Source organism: Cupressus sempervirens, chromosome 3 (genome assembly GCF_028749045.1).
Source record: "Cupressus sempervirens isolate cs-2001-9-10 chromosome 3, ASM2874904v1, whole genome shotgun sequence".
Lineage (NCBI taxonomy): Eukaryota > Viridiplantae > Streptophyta > Pinopsida > Cupressales > Cupressaceae > Cupressus > Cupressus sempervirens.
Genome location: NC_143120.1, coordinates 473,548,442 through 473,569,957, shown reverse-complemented (window position 1 = coordinate 473,569,957; position 21,516 = coordinate 473,548,442). Strand labels below are relative to the sequence as shown.

At 37.8% G+C, this 21,516-nt stretch overlaps 1 protein-coding gene across 1 annotated transcript in view; it reads right to left on the bottom strand.

Moving 5' to 3' along the window:
* The window catches only part of MTR4 (RNA helicase, ATP-dependent, SK12/DOB1 protein), a 134,978-nt gene that overhangs the window by 92,240 nt on the left and 21,222 nt on the right, over nt 1-21,516 (bottom strand). The window contains exons 2-4 of the mRNA XM_089820382.1: nt 12,815-13,015; nt 12,464-12,682; nt 11,831-12,157 (exon numbers count right to left, since the gene is read on the bottom strand). Coding sequence (XP_089676508.1) covers nt 11,831-12,157; nt 12,464-12,682; nt 12,815-13,015 — 747 coding nt within the window. The remainder of the gene's footprint in view (nt 1-11,830; nt 12,158-12,463; nt 12,683-12,814; nt 13,016-21,516) is intronic.

Sequence of the window (21,516 nt, the reverse complement as noted above, 5' to 3'; positions counted from 1 at the left end):
CTGGATGAACTGTCTGACTTCCATTTTATATATATTTGATATAATCCTACTAAGAAAACCCAGAGGATGCATATGAAAATGCAGAGCACGAAGAGTGAATTAGGCACTTGATGCTACACAATCATTTTTACTAATTTAAATTAAGAAGGTTGAGAATGTGGACTGACCTGCTAATGCCAACCATATACTAACTGCCTCAGAATCAAGCATTTACAATCCACCTAAGTTTAAGTTCATGCAGGCCATAAGGCTCCAGCAAAGTACAACAAGCGCCCATATAGGATATTTAGGACAAAGAAGTTAAGTATACAAGAAGAGCTACAAGAAACATTATTTTCATTTCCTCCCTGCTGAGTAAACGTTGGTGATGCTGACTAGCAGCTCTCACCAACTTCTACATGTGTTGCAAAAATTTCTCTGCAAAGCTGTCTCAGACAAACCACTCAGCTTATAGTATGAAGGAGGTGCTTTTGTAGACAACCCCATAGCTAGTAATTTGCTTCGTTCAACCAGTACAAGTTCATGTATCAGGAGAACAGTTCTCAGCCAAAAAATGTTAAAAATTTGGAATGGTAGCCGAAGGATGAGTGATGAGAACCTCCTCGAACTGAGATGGATCCTAAAATGTAACCTGTATCCATTTGAGACAATTAATCCAGTACAAGTTCATGTATCCGGAGAACAGTTCTCAGCCAAAAAATGTTAAAAATTTGGAATGGTAGCCGAAGGATGAGTGATGAAAACCTCCTCGAACTGAGATGGATCCTAAAATGTAACCTGTATCCATTTGAGACAATTCAACCAGTACAAGTTCATGTATCGGGAGAACAGTTCTCAGCCAAAAAATGTTAAAAATTTGGAATGGTAGCCGAAGGATGAGTGATGACAACCTCCTCGAACTGAGATGGATCCTAAAATGTAACCTGCATCCATTTGAGACAATTCAACCAGTACAAGTTCATGTATCAAGAGAACAGTTCTCAGCCAAAAAATGTTAAAAATTTGGAATGGTAGCCGAAGGATGAGTGATGAAAACCTCCTCGAACTGAGATGGATCCTAAAATGTAACCTGTATCCATTTGAGACAATAACAAATGCCAAGCTATGCTGAAAGATTTTAGTGAACAGCAAAGCCCACAACTACTTGGAGGAAGGTGTAAGACTCATAGACCGTGATGTTGTTTGTTCTCAAACCACTTCCTTCTCCAAATGAAAGAAAATGCCATCACCTCAAAAAATGAGGTATCCAACATAATTATGAAAAGTCCAGGATTAACCTTGGTCTATAAGAGAGTACCCTGATAGATACAAAACTTGTCCAATTTTTGCATAAGGGAATGAAGTATGCATTGCTTCTTGTAAGATTTGGCTATGAAGGTAGCCACCCCAGATTTAGAGGCAACGGAAAGCACGACAACAGAGAGAAATAATATGATAAGATTAAACTGTATTTTCACCAACAATGCAATACAATAAAGGATTGACTCAACCAAAATCAACTTGAATTAACGGGAATGTTTTGGAATGGAATAGAATGACTCAATTGGAATTAACTTGAATTGGGTGAATTATCATTACAACGGAAAAGCCTTGCTAATATAGCCAAGGTGAGTGCAAAGGAGTGAATGGGACAATGACAAGTGGCATCCCATTTCATGATAATTAAAAAACAACTTATCAGCCCCCCAAGGTGGAATCACATATCCACCAAAGTTGGAACATCCTCTAATGTCTAATAAAGTATGTGCAACATGTAAAACAAAGGTGGAGAGTGATTAGGTGATAAGAGCACAAAAGGTGGATCGCCGACCTAAGGTGGAAAAGGCCATCCACTATAAGCAGATATGATAAATGATAATTCCACACAAAGTTGAAATGTTCCAACTACTCCTATATAATTCCCTACTTACGTGTGATTAGTACTTACGTGTGATTAGTACCTATGTGTGAATTAACCAAGGTAGAATTCCTTAATTACACCAACACCACCTTTACATGTGACTTAGGGAGAATGTACAAAAGCTAATAATGCAAGATGGGTCCCTGCTACTAGGCTATTCCTGTGTACAAATGCAAATAAAATCTCTCATGAGCAAAGAAAAAGAGAAAACCCATAGGACAAAACTCCTCACCAAAAGAGAGATAGAAACACATAGTTGTCTTGATGATGTATGAGAAGAACAAAACCTCATTTAAGGAAAAAGTCCCCCCATAAGAGAGAAGCGAAAAGACTATGAAGCTCCCCCTCAATTCGAATCTCCTACAAAGATGGTCCAAGATGACAATCAACACTACTCCATTGGAAGAAATAGAACCAATGTTGCACCAAGAATATCAAAGTGTTACAAAAATAGGTACCGATGTTGATGATCAATCACCCACTACGATATGATAAATATTAGGCATGGATACACCTGCTTAAGCATCAATTGAATACTCGGTAATGGCAAATTGGTACGTTCTAAGTCTCCTCTAGAGCCTTGCATCGTCAACAGCAAACTGGTAAATTCTAAGTCTCTTCTGGAGCCATGCACCAAGTCTCAAAAGACACTTCCTAACCTACTAAATACAAAAGGATGGCATCACATGTGTCATCAATGACAAAGTACAAGAAGGATGGCATTTTATATAAATGTGTGTACAACATAGCTCATGCAAGAGAATACAACAATGCCATGACAAAGATGCAAAGCTAGCAACTAATGATGATCCCACCAAAGGATGTGCTGCAAATGATTTCAAATGATGCCCTCTGATTGAACTAATGTCCCAAGAAAACATAGGAGTATCTAACCCCTACTAGCTTCCTATTGGAAGATGGATCGTTGCAACAAGTATTAGCGGGGCAAATTTGTTCCCAATGTGCATATTTCCTTGCAACTTGTTTTTGAAAACTTATAATAAGTTTCTAAAACATTTGTTACTTTAAAAAATAATTTAAAAAATAAAGGAAAAATTATTTCATTTTAATTTTATTTCATGGACTTCCCATTTCAATGATTACAATTGCCACAATCAAACTATAATAGACTTAGAACACTATGCAAAAGACCAAACTAAGGTCTACGGGCTACAATTGTAAAAGTAAGACGAGTTTTGAATGTACAATTCTCATCAGAATCACTATAAATTGATAGCACCTTTGTACAATACAGAAATAGTCCTCCACTTTCAAAAAAATTGAAAAGGACTCTGTATGAACCCAAACGAAGCTTTGGAAATTGCAAAAACAAGTTAATGCAATTTTCTGAAAAAATCTGATGCTGAAATCAGAAATAACTTGCATCACAGTGTAGAGCAGCTCAAAAAAAGTTTGGATGGCTGAGATATTGTTGTTTGAAAATCTCCTGCATAATTATGACACCTCAGTTATTGTCACACCTCCAAACTTCAAGTGGCTATAGATTTGCCCTTCAATGTCTGATCAGGATGAAACAAATGTCAATATTGGAGGTTTTGGACCTTCTCAATGTGATGTCAACCTTTGATTTGCACAAGCAAGCACCAATTTTGCCCTGCAACAGAAAGCCACAAAAGGTACCCCCACCCCACCCCATCCAATCCAAAAAAAAATTCACCAAAATATTCCATTAAATCTCTCCAATGGCACTCAAGATCTAGAGGTAATGGAAAGCACAACAACAAGAGATAAATCATATGATAAGAATAAACTGTATCCTCACCAAAAATGCAATACAATAATGGATTGACTCAAATGAAATCAACTTGAATTAACTGGAATGGTTTCAAACGAAATAGATTGACTTAACTAGAATCAACTTGAATTGGATGAATGATCATTACAAAGGAGACCCCTTGCTTATATAGCCAAGGTCAGTGCAAAGGTGTGAATAGGATAACGACAACTCTGATTGTCCCATTACGTGATAATCAAGAGACAACTTATCACCCACACAACATAGAATCACATGTCCACCAAAGGTGGACCATCCTCCAATTTCTGATAAAGTATATGAAACATGTGCAAGAAAGGTGGAGACTGATAAAGTGATAAGAACCTAATAGTTGGATCACCCACCTAAGGTGGAAAAGTCCATTACTATAAGTGGATATGATAAAATGATAATTCCACATAAAGTGGAAATACTGACAAAGAACCAAAACTAGAAATCGGCTCAGAATTGACAAAGCCTACTCGACTCGTAAATTAGATAGGAATCGGCTATGAATCAGCAAAGTGAATAAACCCTTGAAATTTAGAGATATTAACAATTTAGAACTTATTTCATGCACCAATTATTGAATATAACTTAAAAACACTATAACATCACCAAATAGAAGATAATATACATAAACAAAGAACATAAATAATAAATCCATCACATACATAAAATGTAAATTGTAATTTGTAGCTGAAGTAAATAGAAAACATAGGCTCATATGACATAGATATATAGAATTATAAATGTTGTCAAATCATAAATGTATGTAAAATGAAGATCCATGTAACGTATGTCTATCTATAAACAAAATAAAAAGACAAGTCTATTTGCTCAAGCTCTAGCTCAAGTGTATCTCTCACTATTCCTCTCTATTTGTCATACTCAACAAATAAAGGCCTTTTAGGGTTATAAGAAAGAGAAATGTGAAAAAAAATCATTAAAAAGGTTGTTATTTTTTATATTTTTAAGTTGCCCAATTGGGCTGCCCGATTTTTCCAGTCGATTCATGGTGATTCATGCCAAGAAATCATCGATTTGATTCACCGATTCACAAAAAATCAGTGTTACCCCGACGCAGTGGTGCGGCAATGCAATTGGATGTTGGGACAAGTTTCATATGCAGAAAAAAAAGGGCCTCAATTTGGGGATGGCAGGGGACGGTGGGGGTGCAAAAGGGGGGGGGAGGGGGGGAGGTGATTGCATAGTATATATATAATATATATGACTGAAAATGCTAATTATGAAATGATACTTCAATATATTATATATTATATATTATATAACATACCAAATATAGTTGAATTGAGAAAATAGAAATGTGATTCACAAACCAGAAGTTCAAACTTGAAACTTCATAACCATTACCAATGACCATTTAACAAATCAACTCAGTTCAAGATGCAAGATTCAAAATTCTTTGTTCAAATATGAATATCATATATGATATATCATAAAGATGCTCATGGTGACAATGAGCCGAGTAGCATGAAATAGTGAAATGAAATAATGTATCGTAGCCATATCAAAGTGAGTACAATCAACAAAATGACAAAATGACAATAATGATAATGGAATCATCCCAAGTGCTCTCTAAGCATGCATAAAAAACAAATTAAAAAAGAACAGAAAAAAAAAAAAAATTAACTTTTTAGGCCATTCAGCCAGCCGCACCCCACGAGCACCCTAGGAGCACTCTGGGAGCACCCGTGAACCACCCGGGTGCTCGACCAGTGCGGCAACGCATTTTGGGCCAACAGGGGTATTCGGGCGTGTGACGCACCCGCACCAAGTGCTTCAGGTTTTTGACCCAGGCGTTGGTTACACAGCAAAAAATTGTCAGGCTTGAACCAAACCACTGAATTGTGTGAATCGCTGCAATTCTCATCACTCTAGCTCCAGCTACTACATAATTCCCGAAGTAAACTTGACCAAAGTGTAATTAGTACCTAGGTGTGAATTAACCAAGTTAAAATGTCTTAATTATACCAACACTTGTTTTGAATTTGGTGATAGATGTGAAGCTAGATAAAACATTGAAATCTCATTGCGCTTAATTTAAAAATCAAAGATGCCACTAATAACAATGAGCTTCCAAAATGATAATGAAAAGTATTTGAGAAGAATGATTTGTAATAAGTTTTGCTCCAAATATGCTTACTGAACTAGTTTGAGGGCCTGTGAAACATTATCTTAGAGCATGCGTTACAACCCAAATAAACTCATTGACTACAGAAAGATCACTATTGTATGTTATCGCCAACTAGATTTTGCTTACAAGACCAATTGAAGCAGTATTAATCATGTTGCTAGGTCTTTTGCAAACCAAACCTTCTGTCATGAATGAATAGGTAAAACATTCAGTTCCTAAGACTATAGTCAACAAATAGTGTCAAATTAATTAGAACAGGATACTGCAAAACATCAAACAACCGCAAAAGAATGGAAATTTTATTATAAGCACCACTTCATTTGTTGTATGTTGCTCAACGAGCATCCAAGATGCTAAGCACTCAACAAAGAAAGAAAAATTCTAGCTTTGTATATTATAGCCTATTATGCTTGGTCACTAAAATAAAACTCACAAATGTAGGATGCTAACTTCAAGTTGAAGTTCTTGAAAATTAGAGTAAGAATTAAGATTTAAAGGAGATACGGGTCATAAAGACTTCTTTACAAATAGAATTGTCCAAACACCACAAAGAACTTGTCATACGTGCTAAATTAAGAATAGCTTCTGACAAGAACTCTAAACAACTCGATGTAACCCCTCTAAATCGGGGCGGTTTGATCTCAAAGTTCAAAAACAAGCACCAAACAAAAGTAAATCAATAAAGTTATTTAGAGCAACTAGAGGCTTGATGTATTGAGCCTATGGCATTCTGGGAAGTGTCCATCTCGAGTTCAAATTGTTGTAAGTGAAAGCAAGCACCAGAGTCAAGCAAAGAACCTCTTTTTAAAAACAATTAGAAGCTTTGGTGGGGCCCTTTAAGTCAAAGTCAAACTTATACCATTCAAATTGAGGAGTTGGTGAATTGGGCAACAACGTGGGAGTAGTTATCAACGAACTTCCTATTGAATTTCAAACCCCCAAGAAATTTCTTTGAACTTCTCATGAATAAGGGAGGTTTTCCAAAAGGAAGGATTCATCTTAGATTAATTATTAAAGTTGACAATGTTAACAAGGATCTCTGAAATTGTCTACAAATAGGCTATGTGGCTCTCCCTGGTCTTGTTGTAGACAGAGGTGTCATCTAAATGCACAACACAAAATTTGCCAATACGGGTGGGTAGAATCGAGAGGAAGCCAAAGATTCTAACACTGAAACAATGATGCTCTGAGCCCTCTTCCTGTTGGGTAATCCAAGGAAAGGACAGCCAAGGCATAGTCAAGCCTCATGGCTTGAGTTGGTGATATTACAGTTTGTGACTAAGAATATTGATTCCAAAGGGCTGTGTAAGCCACAGGAGAAGTCTGCAATGAACAATGCAGGGATTATCCACCACTAGGCCATGGAAATTCATAATTTTGTTATATTAGACCAGCAACATACTTCATGTCGCTTCAGGCTTTGCACTATCTTGAGGCTGCTATGGATTATTTGTGAAGCTAGAGAAGGGTACAAATATGAGATTTCAAGACATATGGAAGCAAGCCAAGAAGACTAGGTAAAGTTGTGGAGCTACAGTGAGGTGGTAGAAAGTAAGCGAGAACTAAGAGGTGAGTATGGCATGTTAATTTCTTACATCCAGTGTCTAGGTAAATAGATCAGATCTAGATTTACACAACTAGATTTATTTAACGAAATAAAGCAGCAAAAAACTTAGAAAAGCAAAACACAGTTCATATGCTCTTCAATCAGTTCATCATTCAAAATAACTTCAGAACTTACAAGAGCCCCCAGTACATGGGAAAATGGCTCTAAAACAAGTTACGAACAAAACAGAAAACTTGGAGTATACTTGGTATTGCTACCTTCTCCTTTGTTGTTAATTGTTGTAAACTTTCTTCTTTCTGCCCTGCTGAAAATCAGAAGTCTCTTCTCTGATTCTCTCTGTCTCTCTCAATGTCCTTCTTGAGAAAGATTATTTTCTATTTAACCCGTAGCTTCCTTTTATATAGCAATTGGGAAAAGTAGAGACCTACTTGAAGTCTACTTCCTTAAAGTAGAGTCCTACTTAAGTATACTTCTATAAAGTAGAGTCCTACTTGAAGTCTACTTCTAACTTACCTTTATGAGCTACAATTATCAACACTCCCTCTTAGCGAGGAAGGTATTCACCACCACTCCAAGCTTGTGTCGAAAGAAAACAAACTTCCCCTTTACCAAGGGTTTGGTGAGTATGTTTGCAACTTGTTCATCCGTCAAAATATACTGAAGCTTAATTGCTCCCTTCAAGACCTTGTCTCTGATGAAATGATATCTGATCTCAATGTGTTTTGAGCTATCATGAAACACTGGATTCTCTAAGAGTTTTATGCAACTTTGATTGTCACAATTAATCAAGTAGGCTCCGAATTCTGAAAATAAACTTGTAAACAACTTACGAAGCCAAATTGCTTCACAACTTGCCAAACTGGCTGCCATGTACTCAGCTTCAGCTGAACTGAGTGCTACTGAGGTTTGCTTCCTACTGAACCAGGAAATCATGGCTGACCCTAAACTGAAACAACACCCTGAAGTACTCTTCCGATTTGTATCACTCCCTGCCCAATCTGAATCAAAATACCCTTGCAACTTTCCCCCATCTCCACAGAGGGATTGCAAACCATACTCCACTGTGCCCTACAAATATCTGAGCAGATGCTTTGCTGCAATCCAATGAACCTGCTTTGGCTCTACCATATACTGACTCAAGATGTTTACAGCAAAACAAATGTCTGGTTGAGTGCTGATGAGATACATCAATGAGCCAATTAATTGCATATATTGTCTAGAATCTACCAATTCTGACTTGGAAGAATCAATCTTCTTCAAGTTGGTTACCATTGGAGTAGCCATTGATCTACTGTTCTCCATCTTGAATCTCTTAAGGATCTGCAATGTATACTTCCCTTGTCCAAGAAAGATCTTTCTCGATCTTTGCCAAATCTCAAGTCCTAGAAAGTAATGCATCAACCCAATGTCCATCTCAAATTCTGTTACCAAATCTGATTTGCACTCAGCGATCAACTTCTCTGCCCTTGTAAGAATTAAGTCATCCACATAGAGCACCAAGATGAGGATCTCAAATCCAACGAGTATAGGTTGGAATCTATCTCACTCTTGGTAAAACCCATGCTCTGCAAATAGTTGTCGATCCTAGAGTACCATGCTCGCAAAGCTTGTTTGAGTCCATACAAGGCTTTCTTAAGCCTGCATACATGCGACTCTCTGTCATGTACCTCAAACCCCTGTGGTTGCTCTATATATACTTCTAATGTTGTCTTCACATCGATTTGGTGAATCCTCCACCCTAACTCTAAAGCAATGAATATAACAGCTCGAATAGAAGAATATCTAGCAACAGGAGCAAAGGTCTTCTCATAGTCTACTCCCTCTTTCTGAGAGAATCCTTTGGCCACAAATCTTGCTTTATACTTCTCCACATTGCCATTTGCCGCATGTTTGATTTTGAACAACCATCTAGAAGTCACTAATGACTTCCCCACTGGTCTTTGCACACATACCAAAACATCATTCTTCATGATGGAGTTATGCTCCTCCACCATGGCATCTCTCCACACCTGTTGACTAGCTGCTTCCCCAAAGCTGGAAGGCTCTAAGTCTATGATGTTGGTTATCAAGGTCGTATACATCAAGAACTTCTGTGGAGGCTTACTCTCCCTAAATGTGGTTCTGGGAGCCTCAACATATTCCCGAACATCTCTCAAGGTCTGCTCAAACCATCTGAGCCTCCTAACTAATTCAGAAGGATTTAATTGTCCCTCTCTTGAAGTTTGGCCCTTTGTACTAGAGGTTTGTGAACTCTTCTCACCTTTTGAATCCTCTTGCAAAATATCCTCTACAACTATCACTAGATCATGAGATTTCTTGGAGACCAAGTTTTCTTCAAACTTGACATGCCTACTCACAACTGTCCTTTGTTGTGTTGGTATAAAGAACCTGTAGGCTTTTGACTCTTCACTATATCCCACAAGAATGCCCTTCTCACCTAAGGGCTCCAATTGTGTCCTCTTCTCTACAGGCACATGAATATAAACTAGACAACCAAAAATCCTAAGATGTCCTATTTCCGGTTTGATCCTAGGCAATGCCTCCTCTGGGGTCTTGTCCTCTAAAACCTTGTGGGGGCTCCTGTTTTGTAAATATACGGCTGTGTTGCATGCTTCTGCCCATAGAAACAATGGCAAACTCTGATCATGGATCATGGATCATGGCCTTTACAGAATTGATGATAGATCTGTTCTTCCTCTCTACAACCCCATTTTGTTGCGGATTGTAGGCAATTGTCTTCTCCCTCTTGATTTTTACATCCTTGCAGAAATCTCTGAACTCATTTGAGGTATACTCACCCCATTGTCTGATCTCAACACCTTGATCTTCTTCCCTACCAGATTCTCCACTTGAGCTTTGAACTCCTTGAATAGAGTGAAGGCCTCGTCTTTGGTCTTCATGAAGTAGATCCAGGTCTTCTTGGAGAAATCATCAATCAAGGTGACATAATAGGATGCACCATTCATTGATGCCACTGACATAGGCCCACAAACATCAGAATGTATTAGATCCAAAATCCCTTTGGATCGAGTTTCACTATCAGGAAATGAAGCATGATGTTAAGTCAAGCAAGAAAGACGATCATGTAAGGATCTCTTAGTGTTATATTGTAGCCTATGCAGCAACTGTGGAGGTTGCTGTATGTTTATGAATGTGAGGAAAGCTGTTGTGGGAAACTGTAACTGAGGTTGTGAAATTGATAAAAACTTGAGATCTTTGGTGGATAGACTTTTCCTTTGCTGGGGTTTTTTCGAAGGATAGATCTGGTGTTATTTGTTGTGTTTCTTTCTGCTTGTGAGCATTTGTTTGGAAGGTGCAAACTTGGACAGTCCTTCTTGGGACCCTCTAGCTGTGACTGCCTTGAGCAGTAAACTAAAATGGACATTATTTTTGGCAAATGTGCTCACAAATCACTTTCACAGTTAACTCTTGTAATACATCCATGACTAATAAATCTCGATTATTAAATAATTAAATAAACACCACTATGCTAAATGAAGTTCATCTGCTAAGCCAAACATTTTCTGCCAACCAATATCAGGAATAAATTAAGATAATTTCCCCCAAAAAGTGTTCCCCTCTGCTCACCACACCAAAACAAGTTTGAGACTCCAGATGTTTACCACTACTTTTTCTGTCTGTCAACATTTTATGTCAAACAAAGATATCTTTTGGACTTAAAATGGTATACCAGTCTGCTTGTATACTAAATGATAGTCATATGTCAATATATAGTCATTACCAAAGCACCTCTTATCATTAACAATCATATGTCCCCAAAATACTCATTCTCAGACCACCTCTTAATAATTAGTTGTATTAATGTAAGACTCTCTTATAACTAAAACCAGAAACAGTCTCAGCATTTAGAAACAGTCTCAGCATTTAGCCTCTAGTAAACCTCTGGTAATAAGATTCTCTTATAACTAAAACCAGAAACAGTCTCAGCATTTAGCCTCTAGTAAACCTCTGGTAATAATTTACACAACCCACTGCTGTAAGCACATGCAGTTGATTGGACCAAACAAAGGTGAGATTTAGAGTCTTAACACTCATGAATGACAAACCTTTCAAACCTGGTACACACTAAAAGGCATCTGCAAACAATCTACTTTTCATGAAATACAATTCCCTGGCTAAAACAAACTCAAAGCAACACACTCTACACCATGGGAATGGTATCACAGTAGTCCTAAATACTAATCTCTTACGTGATGATGGAATCAAATTCATACAATAACAATCAAAACTAAAAAAAATGGATTTTGTTCTATTGAGCAAAGATTTTATTAATTATATTAAATACAGTAAATCTCAATTAGGATGTGTATTATGTTAGCTGACAAAATTTAGGTAAAATGAATACATTTTGCAGTTTCTTCTCCACATACTATGTGTGCTTGGAATTGAAATTAATGGAAACCACCATACCTGCATGGCCAGAATTTCACAATCCCTCTTGCTGAAACTGAATACAATAACTGGATCGTACTGCCGTTGCATTATCATTTTAACAATCTTGAAAATGTCACTTTCGTCGCCAGATTTACCTGCATTCATTCCCTTTTGCCAATTTCCAGTTTTCTTGTTTCCATTATCACCAAGAGCATTCACTGCTTTCTGAAAGCTGTCTTCCCTGAAAGTGCCTTGCTCATCTACCACTAGGAACAAGCCATCTCCACCAGAGGGAAAGAGATAATGCTGCAAAGGTGTAGGTCGAAAATCTGTATAAACAATGTGGCATGGCTGCTGATGTACCTGCAGCAACAAACCATCAAGACAACAGTCATTTTGTTTCGTACCTGTGCAACTAAACCTTCGTTTACTCAAACATGACAGAAAAACTGTAAAAATGAAAATCCACCATGCTAGATAATGAACTAATACATCCATTTTAGAGTTGTGAGGTAATATGTGAATATGCAGCAAAAATAATGCAATCCAAATCAAATTCTTGACATGAAGTTTAAGGGCCTTGCTTGGTTCTCTAACAAGCACAACTGTTAACCTGTTGAATACAAATATAGACAAGGATTATATTTATGAAAATGGGCAGAGAAGTACCTTTGCAACCCAATCAGCAAACTCCTTTGCATTTGGCACAGTTGCAGAGAGAAACACAAATCTGGAATTTTTTGGAGCCATAACAATGCTTTCTTCCCAGACCACACCCCTTTCTCTATCACGCATGTAATGCACTTCATCAAAAATTATCCAAGCCACTTCACGCATAATCTCAGAACCCCTGTATTGCATGCTCCGTAAGATCTCCGTTGTCATTACCTGAAGTAAAGCCACTCATTAACACATCTCAATGACTCTTCCATATCGACATTCCAATTTTGTGCATCCAAAACTTCAAACAAATCCCTAAATTTGCAGTATATGCAGCTACATAAATACATATACAAATACCAGGCAAGATGCATTTGGTGCAATTGTGATATCACCAGTCATCAGACCAACATCTGAGAACTCCTCACTGAATTCCCTGAACTTTTGGTTGCTAAGTGCCTTGATTGGAGAAGTGTAAATAACTCGTTGTTTATCTCTTAACGACATGGCTATAGCATAAAGAGCCACAACAGTTTTTCCAGCAGAAGTATGAGCTGATACCTGCAGCAGATTTCAAAAGACAATTCAAATCTAATAGCTTTAGTTAAAAAATAAGTGCTCAAATAAAAATGGAATCCTATAACTATATATAACATATTTATTTCCAAGGATAATGTAGTCTACTGCCTACAACTAAATATGCATACAAACAAACCAAAACTACCTCTAGCAAAATATATACATGCAATTCATTAATCAACAAAGCCCGAGAGCATGGATACCATCAACTGATATTTTCTTAAGTTACAGCACCAGTTAAATTATCAAACAAAAATCTGCATTTGAACTATTATTTTACTAGTATTTTAGACAGCAACATGGACAAACAATATTCTATAACATGTGAATTTAAAACTAGGCAGCATCACCAATACCAGATTCGCTCAATAATGATTAAAACCCAAAACCCCCATGCATCAAATGGCAGGATAGCAATGTTTGGCTCCATGTAAAATCACTATACTGTCGTCTAAGGTCTTATTGGAATTAAAAAGTTTGCATCAACAACCTAGCTACAGCATAAAATATGAGAAATACTACTTGTTCTACAGAATATGAGAATGGGCACTTAATCCCATTACTCTGATGTATGTGTTTCTCCATATAAGTCTTCAAAAATTAAATTTTAATGTTACCCATCTGAGGGTCTATTTATTCCTAAGTTCTACCAGTCTCAGCTTAGATTTAGACAGCAATCTGATGATGATATATACCTCCACGAAAATGATGGCACGAATTAATACTAAATAAAGAATTTACATTGTAAGGCTTGCAATTGAGCATCTTAAAATAGAGTAGGAAAAAATAGTAGATGGTCCTCAAATGGAAGAGAAGGAAGCAACACAACGAGATTAATTGCAATTCATACCGGATATGATCAAACTATGAAATCTTGTAAAATTTGCAACAGGAAGCTCTAATTGTGAAATAATAAGATTTAACAATGGTATATTTGATTATAGCCTTGCTGCATTGACTTCAGAATTTCTAATTTCAGAAAATGAACAAGTACAGACACTACACATAATGCAATTCATCCTAGAACCTCATTCAGATTGTACAAAGCAGCTGAGGACATGGTCTATAATTATATACACTGAAGAAATCGATTTTGGAACTGAAGAAACTGGTTTTTCTGTATGAACCTACAATTTATTGGAGGCAGATGTGGTCATCCATTATAAATTATTGATGATAAGGAACCTTGAATGTGTTGAAGATTGTAGCTGAGATTGAGACCTTTATCTCTGATTTTGCTAAATGTTGAATTAAGACAATACCTTTGTATTGCGACAACAGCTAACAGAAGATATTTATGATGGTATTTCCTTTGTATTAAGTTAGCACATGGCATTCAACACACGTTAGGTGACTCATTATATGAAGAGACATGCCACATGCGAAAAGTCATGCATTTGGAAATATGAAGAAACTTATTTTTGGAAATTGAAGAGACCTTTGGTTGTGATATGAAGAATCTCTCAATTCAATATATATATATATGATTGCTTTGCGTGATAATGCACTGTATCAAGTGAAAGCATTGTACTTGAACATTCAATTTTTATAAAAGAGGTGTTTCGAGTGTGACTTGGTTTTTCCAATTTCCCCAGATAAGTTGTTGTGTATGTATGTACCTTTTTTGCTTATTGTTGTTTATCATTATTTCTGGGCATATCATTAACACCATATCAGAGCAGGGTTAGATAACAGCAATTAGGTTATTTGTATATGATGAAAATAGTATCTGCAATAGAGATCAGTTTTCTTATAATGTTTGCTGCAATGATTCTTTATCAGTCAAATTGCTTCCAAATTTTGCTTAGCTCCTGCAAGGATCTTCTGTTGATTTATCTTCAGTTTCATCTCTGCATCCTTCATAACTACATGACTTGTTGTCTTTCTAGTTTCTGTTCAAGCACTTGTGTTTTATCAACTGCTCCAGCTTGTTCATGCTCCTGTTCATCAGTTCTTCTCTTCATATTTCCTATGGTTATATTTAATCATCTGTCCATTATAATCCGTCGTGAAAGTTTCCTTTAACAACATGGCACTCCTTTCTAACCGAGTGTGTTCGGCAATTCATTCATTTATCTGGCTCCGTCTTGTATCGTGTAATGTCAAGGCATTCAAGTTTTTTTAATTTTTCACTGAATTTATATTTATTTTTGATGTGTCTAGTTCATGTGATGTTGACCATTTTTTCTTCTTGAAGTCTTGGCATTTTCTTTTAATTACGATGCTTCTACCATTCGAGTCCGTGTGTCTTCCATTAGCAATAGCATTGATAATCATGGGATTGATATCAATTTTTTAATCTGTGTGTGACCATCCAAATGCCCAATTTTATTTATATCTACAGTATTTTGGATTTCTTAGTGTTACTGGGTTCATATTTGTTACATCCCAATTTTTGACCTAGCTTGAAATATAGACGTTGAAGTTCACATGAAGTCAGTCAGTAGTTTAATTTGATATAATCTAGCGAAATGGTAAGATAGTTAGTCGTTATGATTTCAAGTGAAGATGATATGCTAGTTATTCGTTAATCACGAATTCATGGAATTAAGACGAAAGGTTAACTAATATGATTATTTATAATTTATAATTTAATTACAGAGAAATTCCTTGCAGGGAGTATTATGAGGTAATTGGTAAATACTTGCTTGTTATTAACAGAGACCGAGAGGTCAATTTATACAAAAGAATAAAGCGGAAAGAATAGAAATATTCTATTCTAACAAATAAAACTAAAAAAACGAAAGCTAACTAAAGCTAACTAAATATTTACAATAGATAACCATTAACTAATAATAGACGTCTTATCTATTATTGTAATACCCTCCCTTAATGGTTAATCTATCTAACACACCAAGCTATCCTCTGAATTTGACAAACTTATTAGGACCAAGAGGCTTGGTGAGAATGTCTGCAGTCTGATCGGTGGTAGGAACATACTACAAATCTATAGTCCCGTCTTCAACCAGCTGTCGTATGTAATGACAATGAACATCCACATGCTTGGTTCGTTCATGGAAGACTGGATTCCGTGCTAACTTGATAACGCCTTCGTTATAGAGTAGTCGGTCCTGCTGGTGACATCTGCATATCCACAAGCATCCGACGAAGCCAAACAACTTCACATCCTGCCTTAACAGTCCCTCTGTATTCAGCCTCTGTAGAAGAGAGAGAAACTGCTTGCTGCTTCTTGCTAGTCCATGTGACTGCACCGGATCCCAAACTGAACACATATCCAGATGTTGACTTTTTATCATCAACAGAACTTGCCCAATCTGAATCTGTGAACCCACTGAGTTGAGGATTAGAACTCCGAGAATACAGAAGTCCATAATCGGAAGTGCCCTTCACATAACAAAGCACACGCTTTGCTGCCATCCAATGATCAGCCTTAGGAGCTGTCATAAAGTGTGAAATATAGCTGACTGCGAAGCTGATATCAAGCCTAGTAGCAGATAGGTAGATGAGGCTGCCTACTAGTTGCCTATACGTAGTATCATCAACGGAAGGAGAATCAGACTTCGCTGATAACTTGAGACCTTTCTCCATAGGTGTAGATGCAGGTTTGCAATCCTGCATTCGGAATTTGTCTAACAGGGCCCTGGCATATTTGGACTGAGAGATGAATATACCAGAAGACTGTTGCCAAACTTCAACACCTAAGCAATAATGCATGAGCCCAAGGTCAGTCATATCAAAAGACTGGCATAAGTGTTGTTTGATTCCCTGAATCAAAGATGCCGAACTGTCAGTGATGATCAGATCATCCACATAGATAACCAGAAGGATGATGTCACTATCAGTAGTCTTGATGTACAGATTTGAGTCTGAAGAACTCCTCTTGAAGCCTTGATCACTGAGGTACGTATCAATCTTGATGTACCATACCCGAGGGGCCTGCTTCAAACCATAGAGAGCTTTTACCAATCTGAGAACCTAATGGTCTTTACTAGCAACCTTGAAACCAGGAGGCTGCATCATGTAGACCTCTTCATGGAGATCACCATTCGAAAAAGCACTCTTTACGTCCATCTGATGGACCTTCCAGCCAAACTGTGCTGCCATGGCTAGGACTAATCTGATGGTGCTCATCTTTGCAGTAGGAGCAAAGGTCTCCTCATAATCAATGCCCTAACGCTGAGAAAAGCCCTTTGCCACTAAACGAGCTTTGTACTTATCCAAAGTACCATCTGATTTGTATTTGATTTTGTAGATCCATTTGCAGCCAATGGGTTTCTTCCCTGGGGGAAGATCAGAAAGGACCCAAGTGTTGTTCTTCAACAGGCTCTGGTGTTCAGATGTCATGGCCTATTCCCACTCTGGAATTCCTTTAGCCTCGAAATATGTTTGAGGTTCAAACACACTGTGAATGTTGGTCATAAGAACAAAGTTAACAGAATCTGTAGTTTTGCTCTTTTTCCGAGCAGTTCGCCCATCAATGAGCTCATCATCATGAAGATCAGCAAGTGTCTTAGCCCACCACTTAGGCCGAAGAGGAGAATGACCAACAGTAGTACTAGGAGATGCTTGATCAGCAGGATCCTCATCAGAAGAATCTGGATCAAACTCAAGTGAAGCATCTTCAAAACGAGGTGATCTTGCAGGAGAAGCTGGAGGTGTCTGTACAGGTATCACTGGCATGATTGGAGCTGCAGGAGCTACTGGAGCCCTCCCATCAGGTGGACCTAATGGAAGCCGAACTCCCAAATCATGAGCCTGCATAGGCTGGTCTGCTGGATCAGGAACAGGAGAAACAGGCATGAATGGTCCTCGTTGCACATCAAAGACTACATCACAGCTGTATATGAGACGAGATGTCCCAACATCAATAAGGCGGTAGGCTTTGTGAAGACTGCTATATCCAGCAAGCATCAGTTTCTGACTCTTGGCATCCAACTTGGTGCGTGAAGCATCAGGGATCCAAACAAAAGCAAGAGAGCCAAAAACCTTCAAGTGACTGATTCTGGGCTTGCGACCTGACCAGGCCTCTTCCGGAGTTTTACCTTTGACCGCCACTGTGGGTGACCGGTTCAATAGATAAACTGCAATGTTATCTGCTTCTACCCAAAACTGCTTCGGAACATGTCTGTGTTCGAGCATGGAATGAGCCATCTCGGTGATTGTCCTGTTCCGACGTTCAACTACACTGTTCTGTTGTGGCGTGTGGGGTGTGGTGAACTGGCGTTGGATGCCATGTGTATCCAAGAAGCTAGAGAAAACATTAGAACAAAATTCCCCCCCATTGTCTGATCTAAGAGTAATAATAGATTTCCCAGACTCTTTTTCAACTAAGGGTTTAAACTTCTGAAATACAGTAAATGCATCGGATTTCTTTTTAAGGAAATACACCCACATTTTTCTACTGAAATCATCTACAAACAACAGAAAATACCTGTACCCAAGAACAGAAGGAGTGGCCATTTGGCCGTAGATATCAGCATAAACAAGCTGAAAGTACCTAAGAAGCTCGCCAAGAATCGCCACTGGGGAAAGGTGTGTGATGTTGCTTCCCAGCCTGACATGCGTCACAAACTCCAAGGTGTTGAGTTTGAATCTCTGGCAAACCAAGAACAAGCTGATCCCGAGCAAGTTGTGAGAGATAATGCACATTTAAGTGCCCATATCGCTAATGCCAAAGTGTGTTGATGGAAGATCGCCGAGCAGCCATAGCTAAGTCCTGAGAATCACCAGAATCAGTAAGTTTGAAAAGACCATGATCCTCAAGACCAACTGCAACAGTAGACTTAGTCGCCCGATCAGTGATGGTGCACTGATGTGAACTGAAGGTGACTGCCAAGTGTGGAGAATGTCACAGCAACTGACTGACTGAGAGTAGATTTAGTTCCATCCTTGGAACGTAGTACACATCAAGGAATATAAGATTCCTCCCAACAGACTGAATTTGAATGTTGCCTTTACCAACAACCATGTACTCTTCTCCACCACCAAAAATAACAGAATCTGAATAAGGCTGGTAGTTAGTAAACCAGTCTCTGCGGTGAGTGAAATGTCGAGAGGCACCTGAATCAATGTACCAGCCAGATGACTTCACATGATCTGTGGGTCTTTTAGCCATGAAGGCATAAAAGGCAGATTTCGCCTGCTCAGTGTGCTCTGCACTGTTCACTTTGGGTTGCGAACCTGATTGCTTAGACTGGGCAGCTAAGCGTTTCCGACATTCAACCTTCATGTCACCAAACTTGTGACAGTAGTTGTATTGAATGTTCTTCTTTTTGGTACCATCGGATGCTGGAGCAGAAGACTTCTGCTGTGATGGTTGTTGAAACTTGCCCTTATCCTTCTGAAAGGATTTCGCAGCAAAGGCTTGCTCAGTGGAGGTGGAACTGGAGTTGCTACCGAACTATTGTTTCCACCGATCTTGCTGAAGCAGCAGGGTGCAGAGATCAGTGAACTTTAGATCAACACAGTAGATGTGATGTTGAGAGTCTCGATAAATTGCTCATAGGATTTTGGTAAACTCCGAAGAGTGATTACCACAATATCCTCTTCCTCCATCTTGTGATCGATGGCAAGTAACTGATCACGGATTTCCTGAATCCGATTCAGGTGTCCCTGGAGCGAGGTGCGCTCATCCATGACAATAGAAAACAGAGTGTTTTTCAGAAAGAAGGCTCTGCTCTTGTCGGAAGTCTCATGAAGACCTTTTAGATGTGTCCAGATTTCGACAGCTGTCTTGCTGGATGGAATCTAAGAAAGCTGGTCATCAGCTACGGATAGTTTGAGAAGCATTACTGCCTCTCGATTATTCAAACCCCATGTATGTTGATTAGGACCCGGAGAAGTCGGACGCTGCCTAACACCCAGAACAAGTTGATCAGTGTTTCGATATTCGAAGATTGCGATGATGCGCTGCTTCCAGGTTCCATAATTGCGACCGTTGAATTTGGAATTATGCTCGAGCAGAATATTTGTCAAAGATGCCATGGCAGGTTTTTCAATGAAAATTTGTGAAAATCTGTGAAGGCACATTCTTCGAGGCAAAAATACGAAAGACCCAGAAGAATCAGAGAATGACCCAGAAGAGAGCTCGAAAAACCCAGAAGGAATCTACTGTTGTTTTTTGGACCCACTGGCTCGAAAATTGAGGCACAAAAATCGAGGCACCCAGAAAAACGGACGACAACCCAGTTGAGCTCTTGAAAAACACAACAAGAATTTGCAAACAAAATATTTTTTCGACCCCAAAAATTAGGGTTTCAAACAAAACCCTAGCCGTCGGATTGGAGATCAAAAAAATGGCAAATTTCTTGAAAAAATGGTCGAATCTGCTTCCCAGAGCACGATGACAGACTGAGACGGAGCTAAAAAAGTCGTGTTTGACTGCCAAACGATTGGCAGATATGGCAGGAGTCGTCGATTTTTTTATTTAAAATGCAGAGCTGTAAAACAAATGTCAAATGACCACGATTTTCAAAGTGACCACGATTTGCAGAGAATCGTGTTTTATAGCAAGGTCGAGCCCCTCGACCAAGAAATCGCGAGTTTCCAACAACAAATCGGACGCAATTTGCAAGTCGCGAATTGGAGGAAAAAATGCAAGTTCTCAAAATCACGATTTTTCAGAAAAAAACCTGGTTGAAACTCGGATTTTTAAGAAAGCAAGAATCACAGAATAATTTCAAAAATTAGCTTTGATAATTTCGTAAAAGAAATTATAATTTTCGAAAAAATTAAGAAATACGCTCTGATACCATATTACGAGGTAATTGGTAAATACTTGCTTGTTATTAACAGAGACCGAGAGGTCAATTTATACAAAAGAATAAAGCGGAAAGAATAGAAATATTCTATTCTAACAAATAAAACTAAAAAACGAAAGCTAACTAAAGCTAACTAAATATTTACAATAGATAACCATTAACTAATAATAGACGTCTTATCTATTATTGTAATAGGGAGCTTGTCGAAGGGGTGGAAGCATTGTCAGAAAAGAATTAGGCAGGGCATCACCATCATTGGACAGACAGATAGAGGACCAAGCAATTTGTAACAGGACTCATCTATGGAACTGCATGACTTGTTAATAATTAATTAAATTTAATTAATTAAGTTTAAATATAAACGTATTCTTAAAAGATTTTAAATTATCTTTCGTCGTATTATTTTTAATAATAGTTTATATATGTGCATTTGAATATAAAAATATTTTGGCATCTTTATATGTTAATAAATTAATAGAATGATGTTTTAAAAAAAGTACTTATAAGATTTTAATAATTTTTTGAATTATAATAATATTTGTGTTATTTTCACTTTCCAGCTCTATTATTTCTAATTTAATATTCTTTAATGTTAGCACTTAGTCATCGATTTAAACATTAAATAATATTAATAAAACTTTTTCACCTTTGTTCCAATGATTCATTTTTCCATTTGATGGAATTCAAAGCGCATTTGAGTCTTGTAACGGTAGAAGCTAAAAAGCCATTCATTATCTTTTTATATGGTTGCCTTGTCATTTT